Source organism: Mirounga angustirostris, unplaced genomic scaffold, assembly GCF_029215605.1.
Source record: "Mirounga angustirostris isolate CCGP_5_RB_7025 unplaced genomic scaffold, mMirAng1.0.hap1 SCAF_3, whole genome shotgun sequence".
NCBI lineage: Eukaryota > Metazoa > Chordata > Mammalia > Carnivora > Phocidae > Mirounga > Mirounga angustirostris.
In genome coordinates this window covers 118,805,001-118,829,956 of record NW_026991711.1, presented here as the reverse complement: position 1 = coordinate 118,829,956, position 24,956 = coordinate 118,805,001, and the positions used below count along the sequence as shown (strand labels likewise).

At 40.2% G+C, this 24,956-nt stretch overlaps 1 protein-coding gene across 9 annotated transcripts in view; it reads right to left on the bottom strand.

Annotated features, from left to right (window-relative positions):
- Positions 1-24,956, bottom strand: part of FMNL2 (formin like 2) — a 307,166-nt gene that overhangs the window by 71,781 nt on the left and 210,429 nt on the right. For all 9 annotated transcript variants that reach the window (XM_045868856.3, XM_045868857.3, XM_045868855.3 and 6 more), the window contains 2 exons: positions 19,840-19,923; positions 16,440-16,592 (listed from right to left, as the gene is read on the bottom strand). In XM_045868856.3, coding sequence (XP_045724812.1) covers positions 16,440-16,592; positions 19,840-19,923 — 237 coding nt within the window. The remainder of the gene's footprint in view (positions 1-16,439; positions 16,593-19,839; positions 19,924-24,956) is intronic.

Here is a 24,956-nt window from a genome sequence, read left to right as displayed (position 1 = left end):
CAATGCACTCGGTAAGCAGTTTTTTTTTTTTTTTAATATTTTGTTTATTCATTTTGGGTGAGTGACAGAGACAGGGTGGGGGAGGTGGGGAGAGGGACAAGCAGACTCTGCGCTGAGCACAGAACCCGACGCCGGGCTCGATCCCATGACCCTGAGATCATGACCTGATCTGAAAGCAAGAGTCAGATGCTTAAAAGCCTAACCGACTGAGCCACCCAGGTAAGCAGTTTTCTTTTTAAATCTTTATCCTGTATCACTTATCAGAAAAGTGAAGTTTTTTTTAATTTAATGTAATTTAAATAATTTAATATAATTTAATTTTTAATCTAATTAATTTAATTTTAATTTATCCTGTATCACTTATCAGAAAAGTGAAGTTTTTTTTAAATTTAATGGGAAATTTTGCTCCATACTTTGGAACTCTTATTCTAAGAGAATTTTCTCTCATTAAGTAAATACAAGCCGATAGAGGTCACAACTCTTTACCTCTGCAAATACAAATATTTGCAGATGACCTAATTTAGGATCACATTAAATCTCTTTGGCTTGATTTTAGGGACTGTGCCATGAGTTAGCAGGTACATTCATCTACTCTTCAACAAGCACATATTGTGGAATTTGACAATCTATTTAATTAGATGTTTGGTTTATTTGCTTTAATTATCACCTGATTAACTTACCACCTTTTTTTTCTGTTTGCATAGTTTTAAATTCAGCTCTAATGTATTGGAGTACCCAAAAAACATGTCCCTATGTAGCTGGTTTGAATAGATCCCTTTGAATTGACCCTAAAATACCAACAGAGTTAAGACTAACAATTTCCTGGATCCACTTTAACCACAACAAGGACACCTGGACAACGTGAGCCATCTAAAAGCACTGGACTTGATTAAGGAGTACACTTGCATTGTGATGAGCACTGGATGATGTATGGAAGTGTTGAATCGCTATACTGTGCACCTGAAACGAATATTACACTGTGTTAACTGGAATTTAAATAAAAACTTAATAATAAAAGTACTTACCTCTGATGTTCTCCACCAGCCATAGGAAATCAAACTAAAACTCATGTTTAAGGTCCAATGCTGGTTTTATTAAACATCTCCTGTTTACGCTAAACCTACTAAGTGTTAAGGAAAAACAAAAGGTAACGAAAGACGGTGCTTCTGCCTTTAAGGACTCATCGCTTACTTTAGGAAGCAAGAGGTAACTACATTGATAGCCCCTGTATGAAATGTGCTCTGCCCACACTCCAACCCCAGCCCCTCCTTCTGCTGCATGCACATGATCATGTGCAAAATAAACTCAGCAGGACACACACCTGCACAGCACAATATGGTGGAGTGATGACAGTCACATCTCAAAGAAGTATCATACTTAAAATCCCCATGGAGTGAACCTTTCTTCAATCGAGCCAGGTTCGACTGAGTTAATACAGACCTATTCCTGGAAATGGTCTTTAGGCATATGAAAGGTGTTTTTAAATAGGGTTCTGATTCAAGAAGTCAATCTAAAAGGGATGGACAAATTGTGGGGTGAGTCTCATAAAGGTGACATGACAATGAAGATAACTGAACATGAACTATTACCAATGCAGATTTAAAACCTACCCATCTCTTGTGATCCTTGGATTCATCATTTTTGTCTGTATTTTAAGTGTGGATGTGTGTTACTTTCCAAAGAAAGAAAGAAAAAAAGCTGCATAAAAATAAACACTTGTAGACGGTCTAGGCTTAGATTCCCCTAAAGACAGAGGGCCAGCTAAGGGTGTGATCAGAACGCCTTTTCCACTTCAATCATCCTGTAGAAGGCTTCCCACAAGGCCTCTGATGCGGAAAGCTGGCCCTGCTCTACCCTCCTAAAGCAAGATGTAGCATTTCTGGCATGAGGCCCAATTCCACAACACATGTAACAAAAGAACCAAGTATCATCGGAAAAACTGGACTTTGAAAAAAATCTCATTCCCTGGTGCTGCAAACCTCCACCTGGACATCAAGGAGGAGGCTGAATACAATGATTAACAGTTTCCACAGACAAAGGATGAAGGTAAGTGATTAGTGCCATAAAACTCCACCAAACGTGAGTTACAGGGGCGCCCGGGTGGCTCAGTTGGTTAAGCGACCGCCTTCGGCTCAGGTCATGATCTCCTGGAGTCCCAGGATCGAGTCCCGCATCGGGCTCCCTGCTCAGCAGGGAGTCTGCTTCTCCCTCTGACCCTCCCCCCTCTCATGTGCTCTCTCTCTCTCATTCTCTTTCAAATAAATAAAATCTTAAAAAAAAAAAAAAGTATGAGTTACAGATTCCCTCAATGTTGGGTTGGAAAATCAGTAATAATCAGTGACCAATTAAAAACTCAAACAGTTCAAAACTAGTCATCGAAACCAAATGCACAGGTGCTGTTGCATCATCATGTTGACACATGTAAATAAGGTTCACTCGATCGTAGTTGAAAGGGTGGATAGAGCAGCCTGCATCCGGTTCCCGCCACAGCCTTGAGGCTAAACCCTGTTCGCCTTTCACAAGCACCGATCATCCTAGTTCAGCTCTTTGAAAAGACTTTCCACAAAGACCTGAGCTTTACAAGGGATTAAGTGGGTGACTCAGCAGGAGGTATGGGTGCTTCCGTGGTAATCTAATAAATTTGGCACATGTACCATTACAGAGTTATCCACAGTGAAACCAATTGCTACAGTACTTCCTTCCTGAAGTTATTAGGAAACTTCTCATAAAACGGTCTATTTGAGCAGAGCCAGATTGAAGACTGTCGCTCTGGTTCACTGTGGTGTATTTAAAAGGCTCCAGTGAGAGGCAGCACTCATTTCTCCCAGTCTCCTATGGATAACTGAGGCAGACGAGCCACATTCCTGACCCACGTAATAGGTTTGGAGTGATCCCAGGTTCTGTCAACAGCTAATGGTGTCTGTTCCCTTAACAGAGGCTTCAAACTGGTTTCTTCGCTAGTTCTCTAACCACACAGTACATCATAGCTTCATCGAGGAGGAGGAGGAGGAAAAGAGGCTTGGAAAGAACTTCATTTCCATTCTGCCCCTCTGCGGGCTGCCAGGCTGATGGTTTGCACTGTGATTACGGAGCTACTGGTTTTCGAGCTACTGTGGACCTAGAGAGGGAGGGAGGGAGAACAGGGCAAGTGAAATGCCACAAAGCCAGCTGTTACTACCAAGAGTCACTCATTTTTCCTAAATAAATGCTCCCCAGATTGCTGCAAGACAAGCTAATTTCTAGAATTCTGAAACAGTTGACTCTGGCATATTTTGCCCATCTCCTCATTGTTTTCATGGATGACAGCATTCAAAGAGTCCTGACGCCCTCATTTTCACTGACCTCCCTATCAGACATTTAGAGATCATTTTCTGCCCAATGAAGTCATTCTGAATATGTGTCACTCTTCCTTTAAATTAATGGGAGCAGGTCTAATGAGGTCCCGAAACAATTCGGTCTCTCTGGTGACTCAGGGCAACTTCCCGGAGACATAAATCTTGGAGAGAATGCTCTCAGATTCCAGAGGAAAAACCAAGGGAATAAAGTACTGAATGGAGGGATTGTGAACTAATGCTGGGACCACTCAAGTACAGGACCTAAATGCTGGCTGTCCCAAGAACCTTTCTTCCCACTTTGGGCAAGGCAGACCTTTGGGGCTCTGGATGCCTGGACACAAAAGATGGTTTCCCAGAGGCAGATAACAACCCTGAGTCCAATTTTTGGAGCACCTGGCTATTTGGGGGGGGGGGGGGGGGCGGGAATGGGAGATGAATAGTTAGGGATTTTTTTTTTTTTTTTTTTTTTTTGAGGTCTCAAGATTTTTAAGGAAATCCTGTCTTTGAGAGGTCATTTTGACCAAAACCTTGCAGGGAAACTAATACCACCAAATTTCTCAGACCCTGTTCATCAACTTTGAGAACTGTCTGCTATCCTGTCAAGCACTGAATTCAAACTAAAATGTTACCCTAGCATTTGAAGATGAGACACTGTCTTGGAGGGAGCTGCCAATCAGAATTCACAGGATGCTGTGGATATGGAAAAAAAAACATCACAAAACCAACGGGAGATCAAAACCAAACAGAAATGACTCTAAGCACTTGTATTAATTGTATGCACCAGTAGTTATATGCACATGAAATAATAAAGTTCTAAGTCAAACCAGTGTAACAGGCAGACAAAACTACGCAATTTCTACAAATACCTCTTAAGAAACCTATACAAAACATGTGCTGTTTAGTACTACGGTAACACCTGCCACCTGAGCCACCTACTTCATGCGCAGCAATGAACTTGCCGAGCAGCAGGTGGTGAGCAGCTCAACCTGCCTGGCACTGGCAGCAGGAGCCACAGGGAAAGAAGGTGTTTTAAAAGCCTTTTGGAGGGGCGCCTGGGTGGCTCAGTTGGTTAAGCAACTGCCTTCGGCTCAGGTCAGGATCCTGGAGTCCCAGGATCGAGCCCCGCATCGGGCTCCTGGCTCAGCGGGGAGTCTGCTTCTCCCTCTGATCCTCCCCCCTCTCATGCTCTATCTCATTCTCTCTCTCAAATAAATAAATAAAAAATCTTATAAATAAATAAAAAAATAAAAGCCTTTCGGAATGACTGAGTGAGCTCCAAACCATTGACTTACTCTAGTAAGAAATGACAAGGCAAGTCAAACCCGAATTTTTGCCTCCAGAAAAAAGAGAATGGCAAGGCCAGCAAAGAAAACCCAGGGAAGCAACGGTCTTGGAATCTTCCTGACTACAGATGAGATACACAGGAATTTTTCTTGCCAGGCACATGTTGGTTGCCTGACATACACGTAACGCTTGTTAGGGTTCTGGCTAGAGTCATGCTATGCTGTCCTTAAACCACTACTCATTGTAAGAGGGTTTAAAAAGGAAGCTATAGTAATTTTTTTTTTTAAGATTTTATTTATTTTTTGACAGAGAGAGAGGCAGGGAGAGAGGGAACACAAGCAAGGGGAGCAGCAGAGGGAGAAGCAGGCCTCCCGCGGAGCAGGGAGCCCGATGCGGGGCTCGATTCCAGGACCCTGGGATCATGACCCGAGCGAAGGCAGACGCTTAACGACTGAGCCACCCAGGCACCACCGGAAGCTATAGTAATTTTGAACTGGTTCCTCATGGTTAGGAATACAACAGACAAGTTGGACTACATCAAACTAAAAAGCTTCTGCACAGAAAGGAAACAGAGTGAAAAGGTAACCTATAAAATAGAAGAAAATATTTGCAAACCATTAATACCCAAAACATATAAGGAACTCCACTACTCAACAACAAAACAAAATAAAAAAAACATATAACCCAATTAAAGAACAGGTGAAGGACCTGAATAGACATTTCTCCAAAGAAGACATATAAATGACTGACGGTATCTAAAAAGATGCTGAACATCACTGATCATCAAGGACATGCAAATCAAAACCACAATGTGACATATCACCTCACTGCATCAGGATGGCAGTTACCAAAAAAAAACAAAAAACAAAAAACAAGCGATGACAAGTGCTGGCAATGATATGGAGAAAGTGAAACCCTTATGCACTGCTGGGGGGGAATATAAATTACGCAGATACCATGGGAAAAAGTACAGAGTTCCTCAAAAAAATAAAAATAGCACTACCATATGATCTAGCAACCTCACTTCTGGGCATTTATCCAAAAGAATTGAAATCAAAATCTCAAAGAGATATCTGCACACATGTATTCCCGGCAGCATTATATGTAAGAGCCAAGATGTGAAAACAATCTAAATGTCCATCAACAGATGAATGGAGAAAGAAACTGTGGTTAAATAAAGAAATAGTAATTAGGTGACATGGCAGAGGTGTTGGCTAATGCTATTGTAATCATAAGGCAGTGTACAAATTTTTTCAAATCAACAGGTTGTACATCTAAAACTTACACATTATAGCTCAAGAAAAAATAAAATATTACATATTCACACACACACACAAAATATTAAGTCATGAAAGACAAAGAAAGGATGAGGAGCTGTTCAAGTTAAAGGACACTACACAGACACAACTACTAAACACAATAAATGATCCTTACAGAGTGTGGATAGAGTTTAAAAAAAAAAAAGAAATGGAAGGCAGTGGGATAACTGATGAAACTCTCAGACTGGGCTAAGAAACAGTGTCAATATTAAAACAGTCTTATTTTGATAACTGTACCATGGTTATGTAAGAGTGTGTCCTTGTCTTAGGAAATCTACACTAAAATTAGGTGTAAAAGGACACAATTCTGTAACCTGCTTTCAAATGATTAGAAAGGGTGTATGTTTACAAAGCAAATGTGTAAACAGTAAAGTAAATGGACAAAATGTGAATTTTTGAATCTGTATTAAGAGTGTAAGGGGGATCACTGTAATCTTACAATTTTTAAAAATTATAAATGTTATCAGGATGCCTGGGTGGCTCAGTCGGTTGGGCATCTGCCTTTGGCTGGGGTTGTGATGCTGGGGTCCTGGGAGCAAGTCCCATACTCGGCTCCTTGCTCAGCAGGGAGCCTGCTTTTCCCTCTGCCTGCCGCTCCCCCTGCTTGTGCTCACACTCTCTGACAGATAAATAAAATCTTTCAAAAAAAAAATAAACGATATCAAAATAAAAAGTGAAAAGGAAACATGCATTTATCTAATGGAATATTATTTAGTCTTTAAAAAAAAAAAAAAGGAAATCCTGCAATGTGTACCAATATGGATTAACCTTGAGAATGTCCTGCTAAGTGAAATAAGCCAGGCCCAGAAGGACAAATGCTGCACGAGCCTATTTAAAGGTATCTACAACAGTCCAACTCTTAGAAGCAGAGAATAGAAAGGTGGTTGCCACAGGTTGAGTGGAGGGGGAACACTGGGAATTGTTAATCAATGGGTATAACGGTTCAGTTATACAAGATGAATAAGTTCTAGAGATCTGCTGTACAACATTGTGCCAATAGTTACCAATACCATACTGTACGCTTAAAAATTTGTTAGGAGGGTAAGATATCATGTTAAGTGTTCTTACCACAATAAAAAAAAAATAAAAGGAGATGGGGCTCCAGGAGATGGGTGGCTCATTCGGTTAAGTGTCCAACTCTTGGTTTTGGCTCAGGTCATGATCTCAGGGTCCTGAGATCAAGCCCTGTGTCGGGTTCTGCACTCAACATGGGGTCTGCTTAAGACTCCATCTCCCTCTCTCTTTGACCCCCCCATCTCTAAAATAAATGTAAAAAATAAAAAAATAAAATAAAATAAATAAAAATTTAAAAGGGGGGGGTACCTGGGTGGTTCAGTTGGTTAAGCCACTGCCTTTGGCTCTGGTCATGATCCTGGAGTCCCAGGATCGAGTCCCACATCGGGCTCCCTGTTCAGCAGGGAGTCTGCATCTGCCTCTGACCCTCCCGCCTCCCATGTGCTCTGTCTCTCTCTCTCATTCTCTCTCTCTCAAATAAATATCTTTAAAAAAATAAATGTTTTTTAAAAATAAAAAAAATAAGAGGGGTATATTAAAAAGAAGAGGTGATAACCATAAGAATGAAGGATACGAAGCATGTCCGTGATAATTCTGGAAATACAGGAAAAAGAACACTACTTCTGAACAAAAGCTAGATATAATCAACAATGGATATGTTCGGAGATCTACATCTGCAAAGCACCAAGCACTTAGTAAACACCAAAATGGAAGCTACTGCTCACCCAGTGATACTCTGAAATAAGCCTGATCAGCAATCTATTGTTTTAACAACATATCCATATTTCTAGACATTTGACATCCTCTTGTGTGTGGGTTGTGGACAGGTCTGCCTCTCCCTGTGACCTTGTACTCTCCACAGACAATATATTACTGCAGAACCTTGAATGAGTAGTTCCTGAACTGACCTAAACCAGACTTTCCCAGAGTCTGGCAAAAAATGTTTTTCAAAAGTGCATAGACCTTTCTTGCCAATACTTGTGAAGTTTGTACTACTGAAGTCCTAATGGCAACAGGAAAAAGGAAAGGTATATTTTTTCTCTTAAAAAAGTATTTTCAAACAGCCTAACTATTCAGATATCAAACTAATATCTACCTATAAATAAACAATAGTAATTAGAACTTCCTTGGAAGCTTAAGGTAAGTGTTTAACTCAACTGGGATGCAATGCCAACTGGATATTCACATAATTTGGCATAATTTTACTAGTCTTTTATGGTTCCAAGGTCTGGCCTTAATATAACTTTACCAAGATTTGGGGTTTTAGGTTTCCTCTGTTACCCTTCAGACATGACATCACTTGGGCATATTTCTTCTATCAATTAAACTCATAAAATATGCGATGCTGAAAAAAATGAAGCAAGCACTTTCTGACGGTCTCCACAGCCAAAAGAAACAGAGCTCAAAGAGTTGAATCCAGACAGTTCAAAGTGGAGGTAAAGAGAGAAAGGGAAACAGAGGATGGGGAAGGCAGAGGGAGATAGAGAGACACACAAACCTAATTAATTTTATTAGTTATTGAAATTTTCCGTTTGTCTACATTTCCCATCACAGGACCAGCTAACAACTAGAACAGAACCTGTGAATCAAAATATTTCCATATATACTTTTTGAACAGAATAAGTGAACAGGCTGCCAACCCATCATATGAATGGAGAGCCAGTATTTGTCTGAATTTCCTGATTTTTCATTATATTCCCTTTGACAAAGGCATTTGCTATTGAGTTGCTAATTAATCTGTATATATCCCTATGTGAGGCGTGTTCAAGGAAACCATCTATCTCCTGTGACCTTTAAATAGAAATATTTCTATGTTTATCCCAAATTACCCCCTCTTTTTCACAAACCTTCAATAGATCATTGCCAATGAGCTAAAATGACCATTCCTTAGCCTGGCCTTCAAAATATTACATAAACTGGCTCTAAACTGCTTCCAGCCAGACTCATCTATTCATTGTTTCCTAAACAAACCATGTGGTCTTAGCACTGAGCCACTGCTCATTACCCTCTCCCTCCTTCCCCCTCTTCCATAGCCCCTCCTCCAGGTCTTACTCACAGCTCTTCACAGCCAGGACACATCATGAATCTCCCCTAGGTTTTATTGTCACTCTAGCCTTGAAAGCTCCATACTTTGGTTTTGGTTAGACTCAGGACACTTAGCATACGCCAGCGTGCAAGAACACACATACACATGTTTTCTCAATCAAATCATAAAAACACTTGACATAGGAGTCAGAAGACTGATTCTAAATCCTGGTTCTATCACTAGATATGGATAACTTCTCTGAGCCTTGGCGTCCTCATCTGGAAAATGGGGCTAATAATCCTTGAATACCTCCCAAAAGACTTCATAAAGATGTGTCCTTTATCAGCCACAGATCTTATACTAATAGTGTAATGATCTTTTTTTTTTTAAGATTTTATTTATTTATTCATGACAGAGAGAGAGAGGCAGAGGCAGAGAGAGAAGCAGGTTCTCCGCTGAGCAGGGAGCTTGATGTGGGGCTCAATCTCAGGACCCCGGGATCATAACCTGAGCCGAAGGTAGACGCTTAACCAACTGAGCCACCCAGGCGCCCCAGTTTAAGGATCTTTCTGTATGTTATAAGTCTTGCTGATGAAGGTACTGGACCACAGCTGTAGGAAGTTCCAGAGTCATCTTCCATTTTTCTCTCAATCCTATGTGGTTAACATTGACTAACTACTCACTATTGAGCCAAGTTCTTTACAGGAATTAATTTAATCTCCTAACATGGGTGGCAGGTCCCAGAGCCTATCATCTCTACCAACCAGAGTACCTGTGAGACAGATCCTCAACAATGCATTGGCCAGATGACTTCCCTATCATAGCCTCTCTCAGTTGGAGAGCCTCTCCCTTGGAGAAAAGACCCAATGAAGAGATGGAACAAGTGAAATCCATGTTTCTCACAGTGGGAAATGCTTGACAAATCTGCCTGTATGGTGCACCACAAGCTATAATTAAAGCTGTCACCATTTTCACCAGCAGGGCCATTAAAACAAGCTCCCAGCTGAAATGTACATTCTTAACCCAAGTACAGTTTTCTCTTTTTACAACTTCAAATAAACAAATACAAAAATCTGAAACACAACAAACCCAACACCTTCAGTTGTTTCTGCTTACAGAATGTGCTGAAAAGTAAAACTGAAAGTCTGTAGTTGCAGATTATTTTTACAGAGTCTGCAAATTTAGAAAGTCTTTATTTTATAGATAATTACTGCATTTTCTGGAACCTCAGATCTTCAGGACAAAAGTCTATCAGGTTAAGGAGTTTCTTCAACATCTCTCTTCCCTCAGAAACAATATTCAGGTGTTACCTATAATGACTATCTTCTTATTCTTTTCTCTCCCACTCCTTTACTCTTACCCTTTTTTTTTTTTTGCCTTTTTACACCTTACTTTTTTACCTTTATTCTTTACTTTCCTTTTCTCTCTTTCTAAATTCAGTGTTAATAAAAATTTCAGTCAGTATCTGTCATCTTATCTCATGAAGAGAGAACTCAAACTTTGCGAAAAAATTTTTAATATATTTTTCTTTGTAGTTTTCCCCCCTGTAAATTGGACCTTATGGAAATAGATTAGATTTCTCAATATCTGTCCATATCGAAAATTAGAATACAAGGAGTTAAGAAGAAGGAACACATGTAGAACAAAATAAAGATTACAACTCTCAATACTGAAGACTATCAAAGATCTGAGTTGATTTTGCCTAACTTGGGGGGCAGAAGAGGGAAGAGAATAGAGAGCAGTGATCATTTTAGAAATTATATCCCTAATTTATATAAACTGGACAATGAACAGAATTGAGTTCTCCTTGTTGTGAATCAAAGCAAAAAGTGCTTTAGCTTCCAACTATACAATTCACAGATCTTTATCTCATACTATAGTGGTTTAAAGTTAAGAGGTTACATGATTTTCTTCCCCCAACAATTAAAATTGAAGGTAAAATGCTACTGTTGAAATAAAAGAACTCTGAAGAGTTTCCGAGAGCTCCTCTCTTCTAGAATACCGCTTACTTTATAAGCAAACTGGTACAGATTTAGTGTTCCCATATATCTACATAAAATCAGGAAAACTGCTGTGAACACAAGCATTTATCGCAATCAAGCCTAATCAAATTATGGGCCAATGGTGCACATACGGAAATCGGTCTGCAGGAACTAGGTAACTCCTTGGAGAGTAAGGTCTTAGCACAATGCCTCACCGACAAACCTCATCCAACTAATCATATCTGAGAACCCTTCCAGATTCCAACTTTGCTATTTCTACTAATGATTCTATCTCTCTTCTAATCAATCATATGCAAAATTTTCTCTTTACCACTATGACCACCAAGTCACTTCCGGAACATCTTCTTACTTGGCTTTTGCTCTATGTTTTTCAGGTACCGCCTGCAGAGGTCCAAGCAATAGCAATCTTTTTCTCCAATCAACACCCAGTACATTCCCCAGACTCTACACACCTGAAAAGATCAGCCACCTCATGTGACTTCCCATTCCACTGCCTACCAGATAAAAACCAAACTCCAAAATTCAAGGTTCTTTATTATGTGGCCTCTCCCTGATTCACAAGTATATACTACATGTATTTTAGGTCAGTTCTAAAACATCATAAAAACAAAAATTTGAGAAAAGCTCACTCATAATCTCCCCTTTGGTTAAAAAAAAAAAGTCACTTTTTTCATTTAATAAGCTTCCCCCCTTCAATGCCTTCCTATCTGCAAATAGGTAACAATGAAATTGTATAAATACAGAACTTTTTGTCTTACTCCTGTCATTTGTTTAGGAAACACTTTTTCCTATTTGTGTTAACTTGTTTTGTAATAGTTAGATTGACCAGCTATACTGACCAGCACATTGATCAAGGTCTCCACTAGATCCTCTGGCATCTTTGTGTGAAGTAGAAAAAGGCACATCTTCGAGAAGGATTTGCAAAAGCCCCTCCTGCAGGGTACAACCCCCATAAAGACACGTGGACACCCTGATATTAAAACAGGCTCTTTATGAAGGAGAAAAAAACCATCCTGTGCAGGATAACATGGCTTAGAAGTTGGAGTCAGGCCAGCTCACTTCATATCCTACCTCCTATACTTGCTGTTTGATCCCAGGCAAGTTGCTTAACCACTAGAGACCTCAGTTTCTTTGCAGGGATAACAGTCGTCATATCTCGTAAAACCACTGTGAGCAGTAAATCACCGAAGGCCCTTAGAACAGTGCCTGACACACAGTAGACGCTCAATGTTTTCCTCCCCAATAAAAATTATATCAATGTTATCTACATCTCTGTGCCTATTTTTAAGATTTTATTTATTTGACAGAGAGAGAGACAGCGAGAGAAGGAACACAAGCAGGGGGGAGTGGAAGAGGGAGAAGCAGGTTTCCCGCTGAGCAGGGAGCCCAACACAGGGCTCGATCCCAGGACCCTGGGATCATGACCTGAGCCGAAGGCAGACGCTTAACGACTGAGCCACCCAGGCTCTCCTCTGTGCCTGTTTTTAAATTACTTTAAAAAATTAGTCCCATGGGGGGAAAATGCTTATCAACAAGCATCTAAATTTGAACTCATCTCTTCATGTAAATTCACTAAAGATAGAGGTGGTCAATAGAATGATGACTATTCAGGAAATGTCATTCCTTTAAGATAATAATCTCAAGAAAAACAATGAAATTTGTTCTGGGGGATCTCAAGAATAAATACTAATAGAAGTTAACATCTTAGAGGAAACGTGGGTGTTGGTTTCCTCACCACACTGGGAAGGGTCAATCGGGGTGACCCTCAAGGCCTACCAGCTTTGGATGTATATGACCCAATCTCGCCATTAAATCACCCTCTACCTCATCACAAAGCTCCTGCTCCAGAAAGGACAGGTTCTTCCCTCTTTCCCAAACATGCCTGACCTTTGATGTAAGCTTTTGCTCATCTCATGCTTCTTCACTTTACTTCCACCAGAAGCACTTTCCTCACCCCGAACATCAACTCTGGTGTCACCCAAAGTCCCAGTTAAAATCTGACCCCTTCTTACAGGCTCTCAGTGCTCCATGGATTTCTTTAAAAACTCAAAACATTTATTTATTGTCTATGTCACTCCTTAATTTAAGTCTAATGGCATGAAGTAATCATTCTTAAAAATTAAAAAATTACTTTCTCTTATATCTGAATACAACCTTTGTCTTCAAAAACCTAGCATGTACACATGTGCATATACAGCATCATTTATTTTAGCTCGACCTATAGCCACGTTAACAGAAATCTTAACTGAAGGCACACAAGACTCTAAGCTTACAAGACCACACAATTCCGGTCTCTACTGCATCAATATCAACATTTTTACCACTGGCCAAGCTGACAAATTCATGTAATACAGCATTTAATAGCTGATATAACTGAAGGTGAATGTCATGTCTTAAAATTTTTACTAATCCATTTTAAATAGTTAAAAAATAAAGTCTGAGGAGAGTGTGTGTCAACATTACAATTTTCTTTAAAAACGGTGTTTTTCTTTAATCAAACCCCATTTATAAAGTGTTTTAAATTTCTTGAAATCTCATTTCCTCTTCCAAGTTTAACTAACACTTTTTACCAAGTGATAGATAAGATAACTCAATCTACATTATCATCTGGAGATTAAGACAAGGAACTAAAAATCTACATTTGAATAAAGACATATTCCCATCAAACAAAGCTACCAGAATAAGCTACAGAACATGAATACCCTTCTATGCTTTCCCAAAAAATCGCAACATGAATACAATACACCTTAGAGGGTCAAATTCTTAAACTGAGGAATCATAATATGATAACAGAGTGCATCGAAGTTTAAAAGGCAGTGGGTTTCATTCCAGTACAGGTGATGGGAAGCCACTGAGATTATCGTATTATAAAATGGGGAGCAGTCGTGATACCCTGCCACCATGCACGACGAGCTCTCGTGGGCGTCATGTTCACCCGTGACTTACGAGACGTTCCGGTTTGAAGCCTCATCATCAGTGTGTAAACTGAAGCTGCTCCAGAGGCAACAGGGAGAGAAGCAGCTCTGGTGGCATTTGAACTGAAGATACTCAGGCAGAGAAACCCATCTGGTGGTGGTGTAAGGAATGAATGGAACCGGAGGAAGAGGAGACAGTAGGATGAGAAAGGACAAAGTAGAGTAGGCGAAGACAATCAGAAAGGAGATGGCAGAATGGAAAAGAAGGACAATAAAAAGAAAGCCAAAAAGTGAAGGAAGTGTGGGGAGCAGAGAAAGAAAGGGGAGAGGAGGAGGAGGAGGAAGAGAAAAAAAATGTAAACAATCTTTGGGTATATGAAAAGCAACATGTACCATATGCCTGTACTTCTGATTGCTGTTTGTTTTTTTAAGTCACAGATGCTATCAAATGACCAAATACAGAATTAGAATCCAGGCACAAATCCATGAACCACAAGAGCTGGAATATCACGGATATACATTGTTTAAAAACAAAAAGTCTAAACTTCAGGTCAATAAGGGGGCATGAAAGTTACTGCCACATTGATTTTCTTCAGTTACTAGAACCCATGAAGGAAGAATCAAAGGAAACCCAAATGTTCCATTCCTCAGCCCGAAACTGTTCAAACACAAGACAGAAGAATGTGTTGTTGGTTTCTTAGTTGGTCATCTTCTAGCACATCTGCCAACCAAAAGGTCAGATCATTGCTGAGTTTCTCAGAAGAGCATTTCCATCATGTCTATCTTTACACTTTGGGTCTATTTTTCCAATTTGAAATGAATTCTGGCGAGTTCTACCTTGAGCCAACAGTCAAGCAAGTCAGGCTGGACACGGATGTCCCAGTACTATGCCTTCTAGAGTGCAGGACTACAGTGCTCCTCAAATCGAAGATATTCCCATATTTTATTGACTCTTCCACAAATAATGTGCTCTCAATGAACAGTCTTCAATAATTCAAAATTAGGCCTAATGAATTATTAACCAGAAAAATGAATCCTTTTTGAGGTGGTAGCTGGCCAATAGGTGATACATTCCAGGTAAGAAATGATAAAAAAGCAAATTAAAATGTGCTTTGTAATTAAATTCCTTACACATAATTATATCTATACTAATGGTAAGAATTTCCATTTCACATACAAAGGTCATTAATGGAATTCTTCACACATGACTGGCCTTTCTTCAACTTCTAAATCAGCCTTGTCCACATGTAAAGTTGATGCAGGCTAGCTAGTTATAGAGTTCTTGGCCTGTTGCAAATACCATGAGACGGACTGAGACACTGCTCTTCATTATTATTAAACCATTCAAAACCCATTAATATTTTTGGCATTTCCAAACATGGAAAATCTGAATGGTTGATTGGAAGCATCATATTCAAATATCAAACCCTTCGGCAAAACTGAACTTCATTATCAAGATATTAACTTTCTATGACCAAAACCCAAGTCAAAGAGACAAGAGGTAATAAAAGACTAATAATATGAAAATTCTGCAAGCCACATTTTCACTGATTTACAACTTGATACATGGACCCTACTACCAATGACCCAATACCTATGGGAATCTTCAACACTGACCCGAACATCCACTTGCCAGATCAAGCCTGAAGTGACATAAATATTTCAAGCTATGAAGAATAAACAACAGTGGGGAAGGGGGCCTAATTAATAAAATGTTTATTCAACTATTTATGAACTTGCTCTGGATGTCATCTCTATGTTGACAGGCAGGAGTTCTGATTTACCCACCCATGTATCTTAACTGTAAGTACAGTGCCTGGCAAATTATGGAAGCTCAAAAATATTTTTCAGTGAATGAATGACTGTAGGTATGAGTGAATAAACAATCTCAGTGATATTATACCCATTAGTCGTACAGGTGGTCAGCACCTATCCTTCCTTAGCATGGTGGCATTTCAGCCATGAAACACTAGAGAAGAAGCCTTAGGAAGAAACAAAAGGTTGACAACTGAACACACTTAACCAAAGGAACACTGCCTAAAAGCATTTAATTAATAAAAATGATGACTACAGCATTTTGCACCTCTAAGAACACGTCCCACAGAACACATGCCTGAGTTACCACTGGAAGAAGGGAGGGGAGAAGAAAATGAAGAGTCAACAAGGAATCCCTGAGATCCTCAAATCTCAAGAGGTGCTGCCTCTACCCAGAAAACAGAGCCTAAATCACGAAGTCAGTATCTCCCTGGTTTCGAAAACTTGTCTATGGAGTCTGCTGCGCTCTATCATTTGGCAGCAGAATTCTCTTTCTGCACCGAATGAAGGGCTGGTGTTTCCCCAAAACTATTTAAACCTGTAGAGTATTGCCCAAGAGATGATCCCATGAACTCCCGAAGAAACTTTCCATTTGCATCGTTGCAGATATAAGTGCTGTGTGGAAAGATACAGCACTGCGTAGCCCAGGATCATCAACAGAAGCGAGGCACTCTGCGATCCCAGTGTTGCCTACCGAACGCGCCTCCCTCCTGGTTCCCGGAACTCACCGCAGTGCAGAATGTCTTCCTGAGCGGGACACACTGTTGCCCACGGGGGAGGGCAGGTTGCTCCCTCTGTGCAGATCCTCGATGGACCTACTCCAGGGCTTTGATTTGTCCACTGAGCTCTCCACAGTGCTTTCCACGCTTTCGAAATCAAAACTAAAACAAAAGAGAAATGCCACTGAAGACTTAAAAAGTGGACAGTCACACAAATACATGGATGTGCGTAACTGGCTCCTTCCTATGATGCATCCGCGCCCAATAATGGGCAGTCCTTGCAAACAAAGAAAACCGAAAAAGCAATGCAAAAAGAATTTCCACGGACTCAGAGTTAGCTTCGAAAATCCAAAATGACAAATACTGGGCAAGGCAAAAGAAGAGTCGAACTACAAGGAAAAAATAAATAGTACTGTATTATTTGTATTTTACTACAAGGCTTACTAACTTACCAATGGCTAACACTGCTATGGTGAAAGGGGAAGGAAAGATCTTACAGCTGTCTTCATTTTGCTTTAACAAGTCAATATGTAGGCTTATACTAATTTATTCCTACCCATCAATTTTCACTGAGCATTTTCTCCTAGTGTGTTGGCAAGTGTACTTTTCCAACCATATGTGATACATTACTTGCAAAGTTATGGATTTGCTTTGATTTTGGAATCTCTTCCCAATGTGGTGCTCTTTAAAGGAGGACTGGTGTTTCTCTGACATTTTTTGAGGTTATTACTCATGTTGACCATGTTAGAATAAATGGTAAGTTAAGTTGCTCATTCTTGTATAATTTTAGGAACAAAATTTTTAAACAGCCAGGCCTTTGTGTTCTGTGCATTTTCCCCTCCCAAAGACAGGAGCTCTGCCTTCTAAAAAAAAAAAAAAAAAAAAAAATATATATATATATATATATATATATATATATATATATATATATATTTTATCAATTGTTTCTACCTCTAGTTCCACCCAGCAACACCTGATCAGACAGAGAATAAACAGAAGGCAGCTATAATTAATACCAGATAGAAAATCTGGGCAGCTATCTCAGAAGAGACAGTAACAATACATATTGGCAATAACAAGAATGACTCTTTATAAGGGTACCATCGCCAAAATAAAATATTTTGTTAGAACCGTCATCTGTAAACTAGGCGATGCTGTCCCTCTATTAAATACTAATCCAGGCGGCAGCCACTGAGGATCATCAGTGAATGCATCTGGCAATTTTGTCATGCCTTTGGATGCAGGAAGCAGAGCTGAATAGGAAAGAGGTGGGATTGAGTAATCAAATCCTTAAACACTAAAAATAGAAGACTACAACCGATAATCAGAGAAGGTAAGCCGAGGGGGCACCCCAAGATCACCCATGTCATCAACATTCTCGCCAAGTCACTCTGCAGTCCCCCACGTCGTTCGGCTATCCCACAGGCTTATGCTCCTCTCAGGTCGCCCACCCCATGGAGCCGAAGAAGGAAACGCACACCTTGGTGAAGCATCCCGTTTTAGGAACAGAGCATGAGCCTGTTGGTGCACATTACCTGGGCTAGGACAGTAAGAAATTTTTCAGCCCGTTAGTTTCAAGAAAGAACATAAATTATGTCTCTCTATATAATTTGCTAAATTAAACAACAGAAAACCAAAACTAATAAGCAGAGAATATAAAGGTAATGCCAAAAAAAAAAAAAAAAAAAGTAGAGAAGGAAACCAAAGCTCTGAGTTCTGATCTGCTGGGTTTGATCTTACACCACACCTAGAATTCCCTCATGGTAGCACTGCCCTTTCCCACTGGTCTGAGGTGAGGGTACGTCTGGGAAAACTGGGTGCACAAGCTCTACTGTGATGTAGGTAAAAGGTTAATTACAGCCGGCATGTAATACATAGCATACCATCCTTTTCCATTACAAATGAAGTCTCTTAGCTCTTCCTTAATTCCGTAACTTTTCCTCCAGATTTTAAACTATGCAGCAGGGTAATATTATCGTGTTTTGGCATATAATATGAAGTGTGAGAGAGGTTAGCAGTTTTGGACACAACGGACATAGATAAGAAACAACCTTTGGAAGAATATGCTATAAAAACTAGGACTGTATTTCAGAGGACAATTTCTTAGAAAGATAAGAACTTGTCTATCGGTGTTTCTTACTCTATTCCATATCATATACAGGAGATCTCAAACCTGAAACTGATCCAGTCAGTTTCAGTTTATACTGTAATTTTTGCATCCACTAAAAAGGAGTAATTACAGCTTCCTCCTCATGAATTCTCAAGGAAGTGCTGAGGATTATAACATCTGGTTAAGTCTTAGAACTTCTTTGGAGTGATGCAATATGAAAAACAAGTTACTGCTTTTAAAAGAAGCATTGAGGGGAGAAAAAACACCACCTGGGCCCAAATGTCTTCCGGTCAAATTAAAAATACAGTATTACTTCCTCAATCTGTGTGTGTGTGTGTGTGTGTGTGTGTGTGTGTGTGTGTGAGAGAGAGAGAGAGAGAGAGAGAGAGAGAGAGAATCTGTGGATACTGCAATATTCTTTGACTAAAGAAGGAAATTTCTGTTGTAAAGCATTCCAGAAGCCTAGCAAATGGGAAAATTTTATGAATTAACAAAAAACAAGGTTAAGTAAATTGATTTTCTTTCCTGCTCTGCTGCAATTTTTCCCCTTCACCTTACGAAGGGGAAGTCAAAACAATACAAATACATATAAAGTAGAAAAAGGAAAGCCTCTTGTTTACTCTTTCTTCCAATCCCACTTGATTTGGTTTATCTGCAATCATTTTCTCTGCATTTACTAGCACATACAAATATACACATATATATACATATATAGAATTTTTTTTTAACAAAAAAAGTTATTTTCTGTGTCTTGCTTTATTCACTCAAAAATATAGCATACACCTCTTTCAATGACTGCCAGGGTATTCTACCATATGGATATATGTAACCTGAGCACTAAAGCACTTTTTTTTTTTTTTTTTTTTAAGATTTTATTTATTTGAGAGAGAGAATAAGAGACAGAGAGCACGAGAGGGAAGAGCGTCAGAGGGAGAAGCAGACTCCCTGCCGAGCAGGGAGCCCGATGCGGGACTCGATCCCGGGACTCCAGGATCATGACCTGAGCCAAAGGCAGTCGCTTAACCAACTGAGCCACCCAGGCGCCCTAAAGCACTTTTTAAAATAAGGACTCTACTCTAAGGGTGATTTTTACTCCCCTGTTTTATTTCTGCCTTAAAAACATTTCTAATAATGATTATATAATTTGCTTTTAGTTACTTGAGTAGAAACAAGCCTCCTTAAACCTTACCACATCTGCTTCTGGGTTTCCCCCCTCAGTGCTGTATGTAATTTTGCCACTCACTTCCATCTTCTATGACCACATGAAATTCAAAAGCCAACAAGCCAAGTTTTACTTACGTGACCGCGTACTGCGCAAACGATAGATATTCCACTAGAACATCAAGACCTCTGTTTTCTTCGTTCAGAAACTCTCTGACCCATCTGTTAAAAAATAAACACCATTATTTTTTTTTTTTAAAGATTTTATTTATTTGAGAGAGAGAGAATGAGAGACAGAGAGCACGAGAGGGAAAAGGGTCAGAGGGAGAAGCAGACCCCCAGCTGAGCAGGGAGCCCGATGTGGGACTCGATCCCGGGACTCCAGGATCATGACCTGAGCCGAAGGCAGTTGCTTAACCAACTGAGCCACCCAGGCGCCCAAATAAACACCATTATTACAGAGGTTCATCACACACTCTGCCATGAGAGAGCCCAGTGAACACTGTTACTGTTCTGCCAGAAACATTCACCAAAAGGAGTAATGGAGGAAGGCCCAGACTCCATCACACCTAGTAGAAACTTTTCCATAGAGCAACTAAAAAACCACAGCATTTTGGGGCACCTGGGTGGTGTAGTCGGTTAAGCGTCTGACTCTTGGTTTCAGCTCAGGTCATGATCTCAGGGTCCTGGAACGGAGCCCCAGGACAGGCTCTGCGCTCAGCGGGGAGTCTGCTCCAAGACTCTCTCTCCCTCTGCTCCCTCCACTCCCCACACACTCTCTCCCTAAAATAAATAAATCTTTCAAAAAAACCCACAATTTCAACATGCAAGAAGAAGGGGCAAAAGGTATTCATGTGTTTCCCTTGCATTTTACTACTTAGGAGACTGAAGATAACGTGTAAGAAGTATTCTAAAAAAGGAACTTGCTAAATGTACATTTTCCACCACAACTGACCCACAGCCTGTTAAAGGAGCCAAGACTGCATAGGGAATGCGGCAGGCCCGGGACGTGACGATATACTCAGTGAAATCCAGGCGTGATTCCAAATCCACATTCAACTCCTTCTTGGCACACTAAGCCATAGAAAACACTCAACTAGCCAATGAGAAACCAGTGTTTAGGGGCTCCTGGAAATTCAATAGGGATAATGCTTTGCTTAATTTTTTCCATGAATGTTAAAACCTCTTAAAAACTTGCAGGCACCACATAACATTGGCAAAGCCAAGACATGACATATCATGGTTTTTTTTTTTTTAATTCATTTTAAATAGTATCACCTTGCCTATGAATGGTGGGTTTGAATGCAGTTCACTGAGAATTTTTACTGGTTTTCATTCGCACTTCATAATAGTGGTCAAACCGAACCTTCAGGTATTGAAGATAAACACCTGTTAGCCCCCATTACAGATTTCCTCCAGGGCATTCCTCTTCAAAGAATGTATGATACCTGATTAAACCTTCTCTAGGTTTGAAAACTTCGATAAATAACAAGTCAAAAGGTCTGCTACCATCACAGAAATGGAATTTGAGGTACATCCACCAAATGCATTCCAAAACTGGTTGCTTTCCTCGGTAAGCACCAAGGGGAAAAAGAAAAAAAATAGGCTGATAGCTACTGTGGGAGCCAGTTTTGTAAACTATTAGAGCACAATCGAATTTTAACTTTAAGGCTGAGCAACCGCTCAAAATCTTTGTCTTAAAGGAAGAAAAAAATCTGGTGGACTCAGGATGCCTGTTTTAAAATTCTTTTGGGGGCTCTTTCTCCTTTGTTTTTGTTTGGTCGTTTGTTTTACCCGCAAGCTCATTCTTTCTTGTAGATCTATCATCTCCAAGATGCAAACTCAGGCTTGCAGGTAATCCCAGGGGCAGCAAAGCAGGAAAAGCAGACAGCTTATCTCTTTATTTTCCCCCACGTGCCTCAGGCAGGCTATCACAAAATGTAGGCACCCAACACAGCCACAGGGAAGCAAATAACTTTTAATTTAAAAAAGACCTACAGTGGCAAGTGAAAGAACCACCTGTCGGGACTCTCAAGAGCCGGTCACTGGTCCCACTGAAACTTCCCTTCCAGACCACCACATACACCAGCTCCCGGCATCTGCCCCGGGATACTTTCAGCTGATTAATTTTAATTATTCTCCCTATACCACTAGATCTCAGGAGGCATGGGACATTTTTAAGTGCTAATAACTAGAAGCCTAGAAAGAGTAAAATGAATCAATGAATGAATGAATGAATTTTCTTTTTATAACTGTTAGGAGACTAAAGAAAGGCTGGCACTCACTATGAAAACTCCTGGACTAGCTGCTCTTGAAACTCAAGCCTCTTACGGCTTCTCTAAGGCTTCTCCGTGGGTCTGGCCTGTGGGCTCTGGCCGCACCACTGAAAGTGGCCCTCAGCTCAGTGGCAGGTGTGCAGCAGGCCTCCCTGGGGCTGGGCATGGAGGTATTCATTTTAGAATGCAAAGACACCCTCCGCTCCAGAGTCTTCAGAGCCATCTCAGTTCTACGTTTTCTATCCCAGTGGCTCACAAAAACACTCCTGTAGGAGCTAAGAACCACCACCATTGTAATGCCTTCGGTTGACTTCCCAGACACACAGCCTCTAAACAGTAGAGATGTCCGGGACACCCCATGGACCTGCCATTTAACCACCAGCGCCTCCAACTCAGGGAGTTTAACCACAAAGTAGATAGGAGGCAAATGACTCACAGATAAGAAAATCCAAAAAAAAAAAAAAAAGGAAGGGGGGGGCAGGAAGAGCCAAGTACATTCAGAGCCACAATTGTCTTGACTCCAAATGCTAATGTGCATAGATTTTGATTCAGGGATAAAGACTATCATTAGCTTCTCTTTCTTCAGCTCAGTGCCCTCATAGGCTCCTCCACCCTCACTTGCTGACTGAGCGTAAGTGCCTTAAACACAACTTTCAAAGGGCAGGAACAAGCCACACGGTCCCTAACAAGGCGGCTGGAGTGTGACATGTCCTGCCTCTGAGAAGTTTGATTTCACACAGCTAACCCTCTTTTTCTAAGCCCCGAGCTGCTCCCTGGGTCTTTGATCTGGCCCAGACACCCCTAGGTGATCTAGGAAAAGAGTAAGATAAAAACCCACCATGGTTGACCACCTTATCCCCTCTGTCAAATGATACCAGGTTAGCATAGTCATTGCAGCAAAAAGTCTATGGGTTTACAGGGAAAACAAAGCCTTCACATTTCCCCCCGTCCCCTCAATCCCTGTCCCCGCCACACTTGGGATATTCTGTGTGGGAGAGAACAGAGGTGAGAGTCAACTTCCAGGGAAAGGAAACCAATATAGACAGAAAATGGGTGAAGATGAAAAATGGGCAACTTTCAAAGCTGTATCTTTAAAAGCATTTAAAAAAATGGATGTCCCGTTATGCAGATTTATGCAGGTGATCATGCAATGACATATCATAAATTTAGGGTTCCTCTAGTAACTTATTTCCATTTTTCACTTCTGTGCATGCTACACACACTTTTTCACATACTGCCAATACGCACACCATTCCAAATTGGATGCTGATAGGTTTTGGGAACTAGAATTATTTCTGATTCCAACAGCACGCATCACTTACTGAGTACCCCCACAGATTCAGGGTAATTACCATATGTTGTAAATTTGAATTAGGCAAATTCCAAATCAGCTGCTCAGGAGCTGGAAGAAACCATGATAATGAAAAATAGCTCTGGAAAAAAAATCTTGTTCAAGGAAGGGATCTAAGTGCAGACGCAAAAGGCACTGTTTTATTGTCGACAGGTCAAAGCTGTTTCAGAGCTGCTGGCTTCTCTCTCCCCCCACCGCCAATTTAGAATCTCACTGTTCTGATCTAGAAAATGAAGTCTCAAGGGACCTTTCTGGCTCCAAATTTCTAAGATCAAACAAAGCAGACCCAAGATCACAAGATAAAGGAACAAGGGGTGAACTCCCTTTCTCTGTCTCCTTAGAGAGGTGCTTCTAACACAGGGTGGAAACCGCAGTTGCTGAAAAATCACGAAAAGAAAATCTCAAGAAGCAAGAGAAAGAAGGTAAGCATCCCCCAGATTCAGCATAAACTACCAAATCTATTCTGCAAGACAGCATCACAAGATGGTTCTCAGTGCAGCTCACACATCAGCAGGGCGCCCTGAGACCCTCTGAGGGGTTTGTGAAGTTACAACGATTTTCATAAAAATATTAAGATAGTAGTGGCTTTTCACAGTGCTGGAACCTGCACAGATAGTACAAAAGGAATGGTGGATAAAACTGCAGCTGACGAAAACTACACCTCTTTATTGTGTTCTCACCCCAAGCACTTGCAAGGCAAACAAAAAGTCAGCTTCACTTGAAACGGTCCTTAATGAAGCAATGAAAATTATGGATTTTTATTAACGCCTGTCCCTTGAGTTTACTTCTTTTAAATTTTCTATGTGACAAAATGGAAAGCCCAAATGAAGCACTTCTGCTGCCTACCCTAGTACCACAGTTGTCTCCAGGAAAAGCACCTGTGCAGTTGTTTGAGTCACACACTGAACGAGTTTTTTGGGTTTTTTTTTTTTGGTTTGTGTGTTTTTCGGGTTATTTTTTTTTTTTTACATATGAAATGGAAAATGACTAACAACTGTGGTTATTCTGTTTGGTGTTTGGCAGACATTTTCTCAAAAGTGAATGAAGTGAGCCTGTTGTTTCAAGGAAAACAACCGACAGTATTTGTCATCCATGATAAAATTTGAGGTTTCTACCAAAAAAAATGAAAATTTTGGAACACTTGCTTTGACCAGCACAAGCTTGACAACTTCCCAATACTTAAAGGATATTCAGATGAGACTGGTAATTATTAATGAATGCAACTGTTTTTATATTGTAGAATAAAATGTCTCAATTCTTGAAAGATCAGAATAATTCAGTGAAACAATATTTTCCAAATGACCAATTCATGATGTTACCCAAAATTACGCCTGGGTAGAAAGACCTATTCAATTTTCAAAACAGCACAATGAGTTTTAGTTTAACAAAGTACAAAAGCTCATTGATGACGTTTCAGATTCTACATTGCAAGTAACTCTAAGAAATTACCGCTCCTTGAAGGATGGTGTACTATCAAAGAAGAATATCCACAACAATCTGAAAAGGTTATTTAAAAACTACTTTTTTCAAGTGATGTATGTATGCAAGGCCAGGTTTTCTTCATATACATCTTCACATACATATACAACATATTACAACAAATCAAATGCAGACAAAGAAATCAGAAT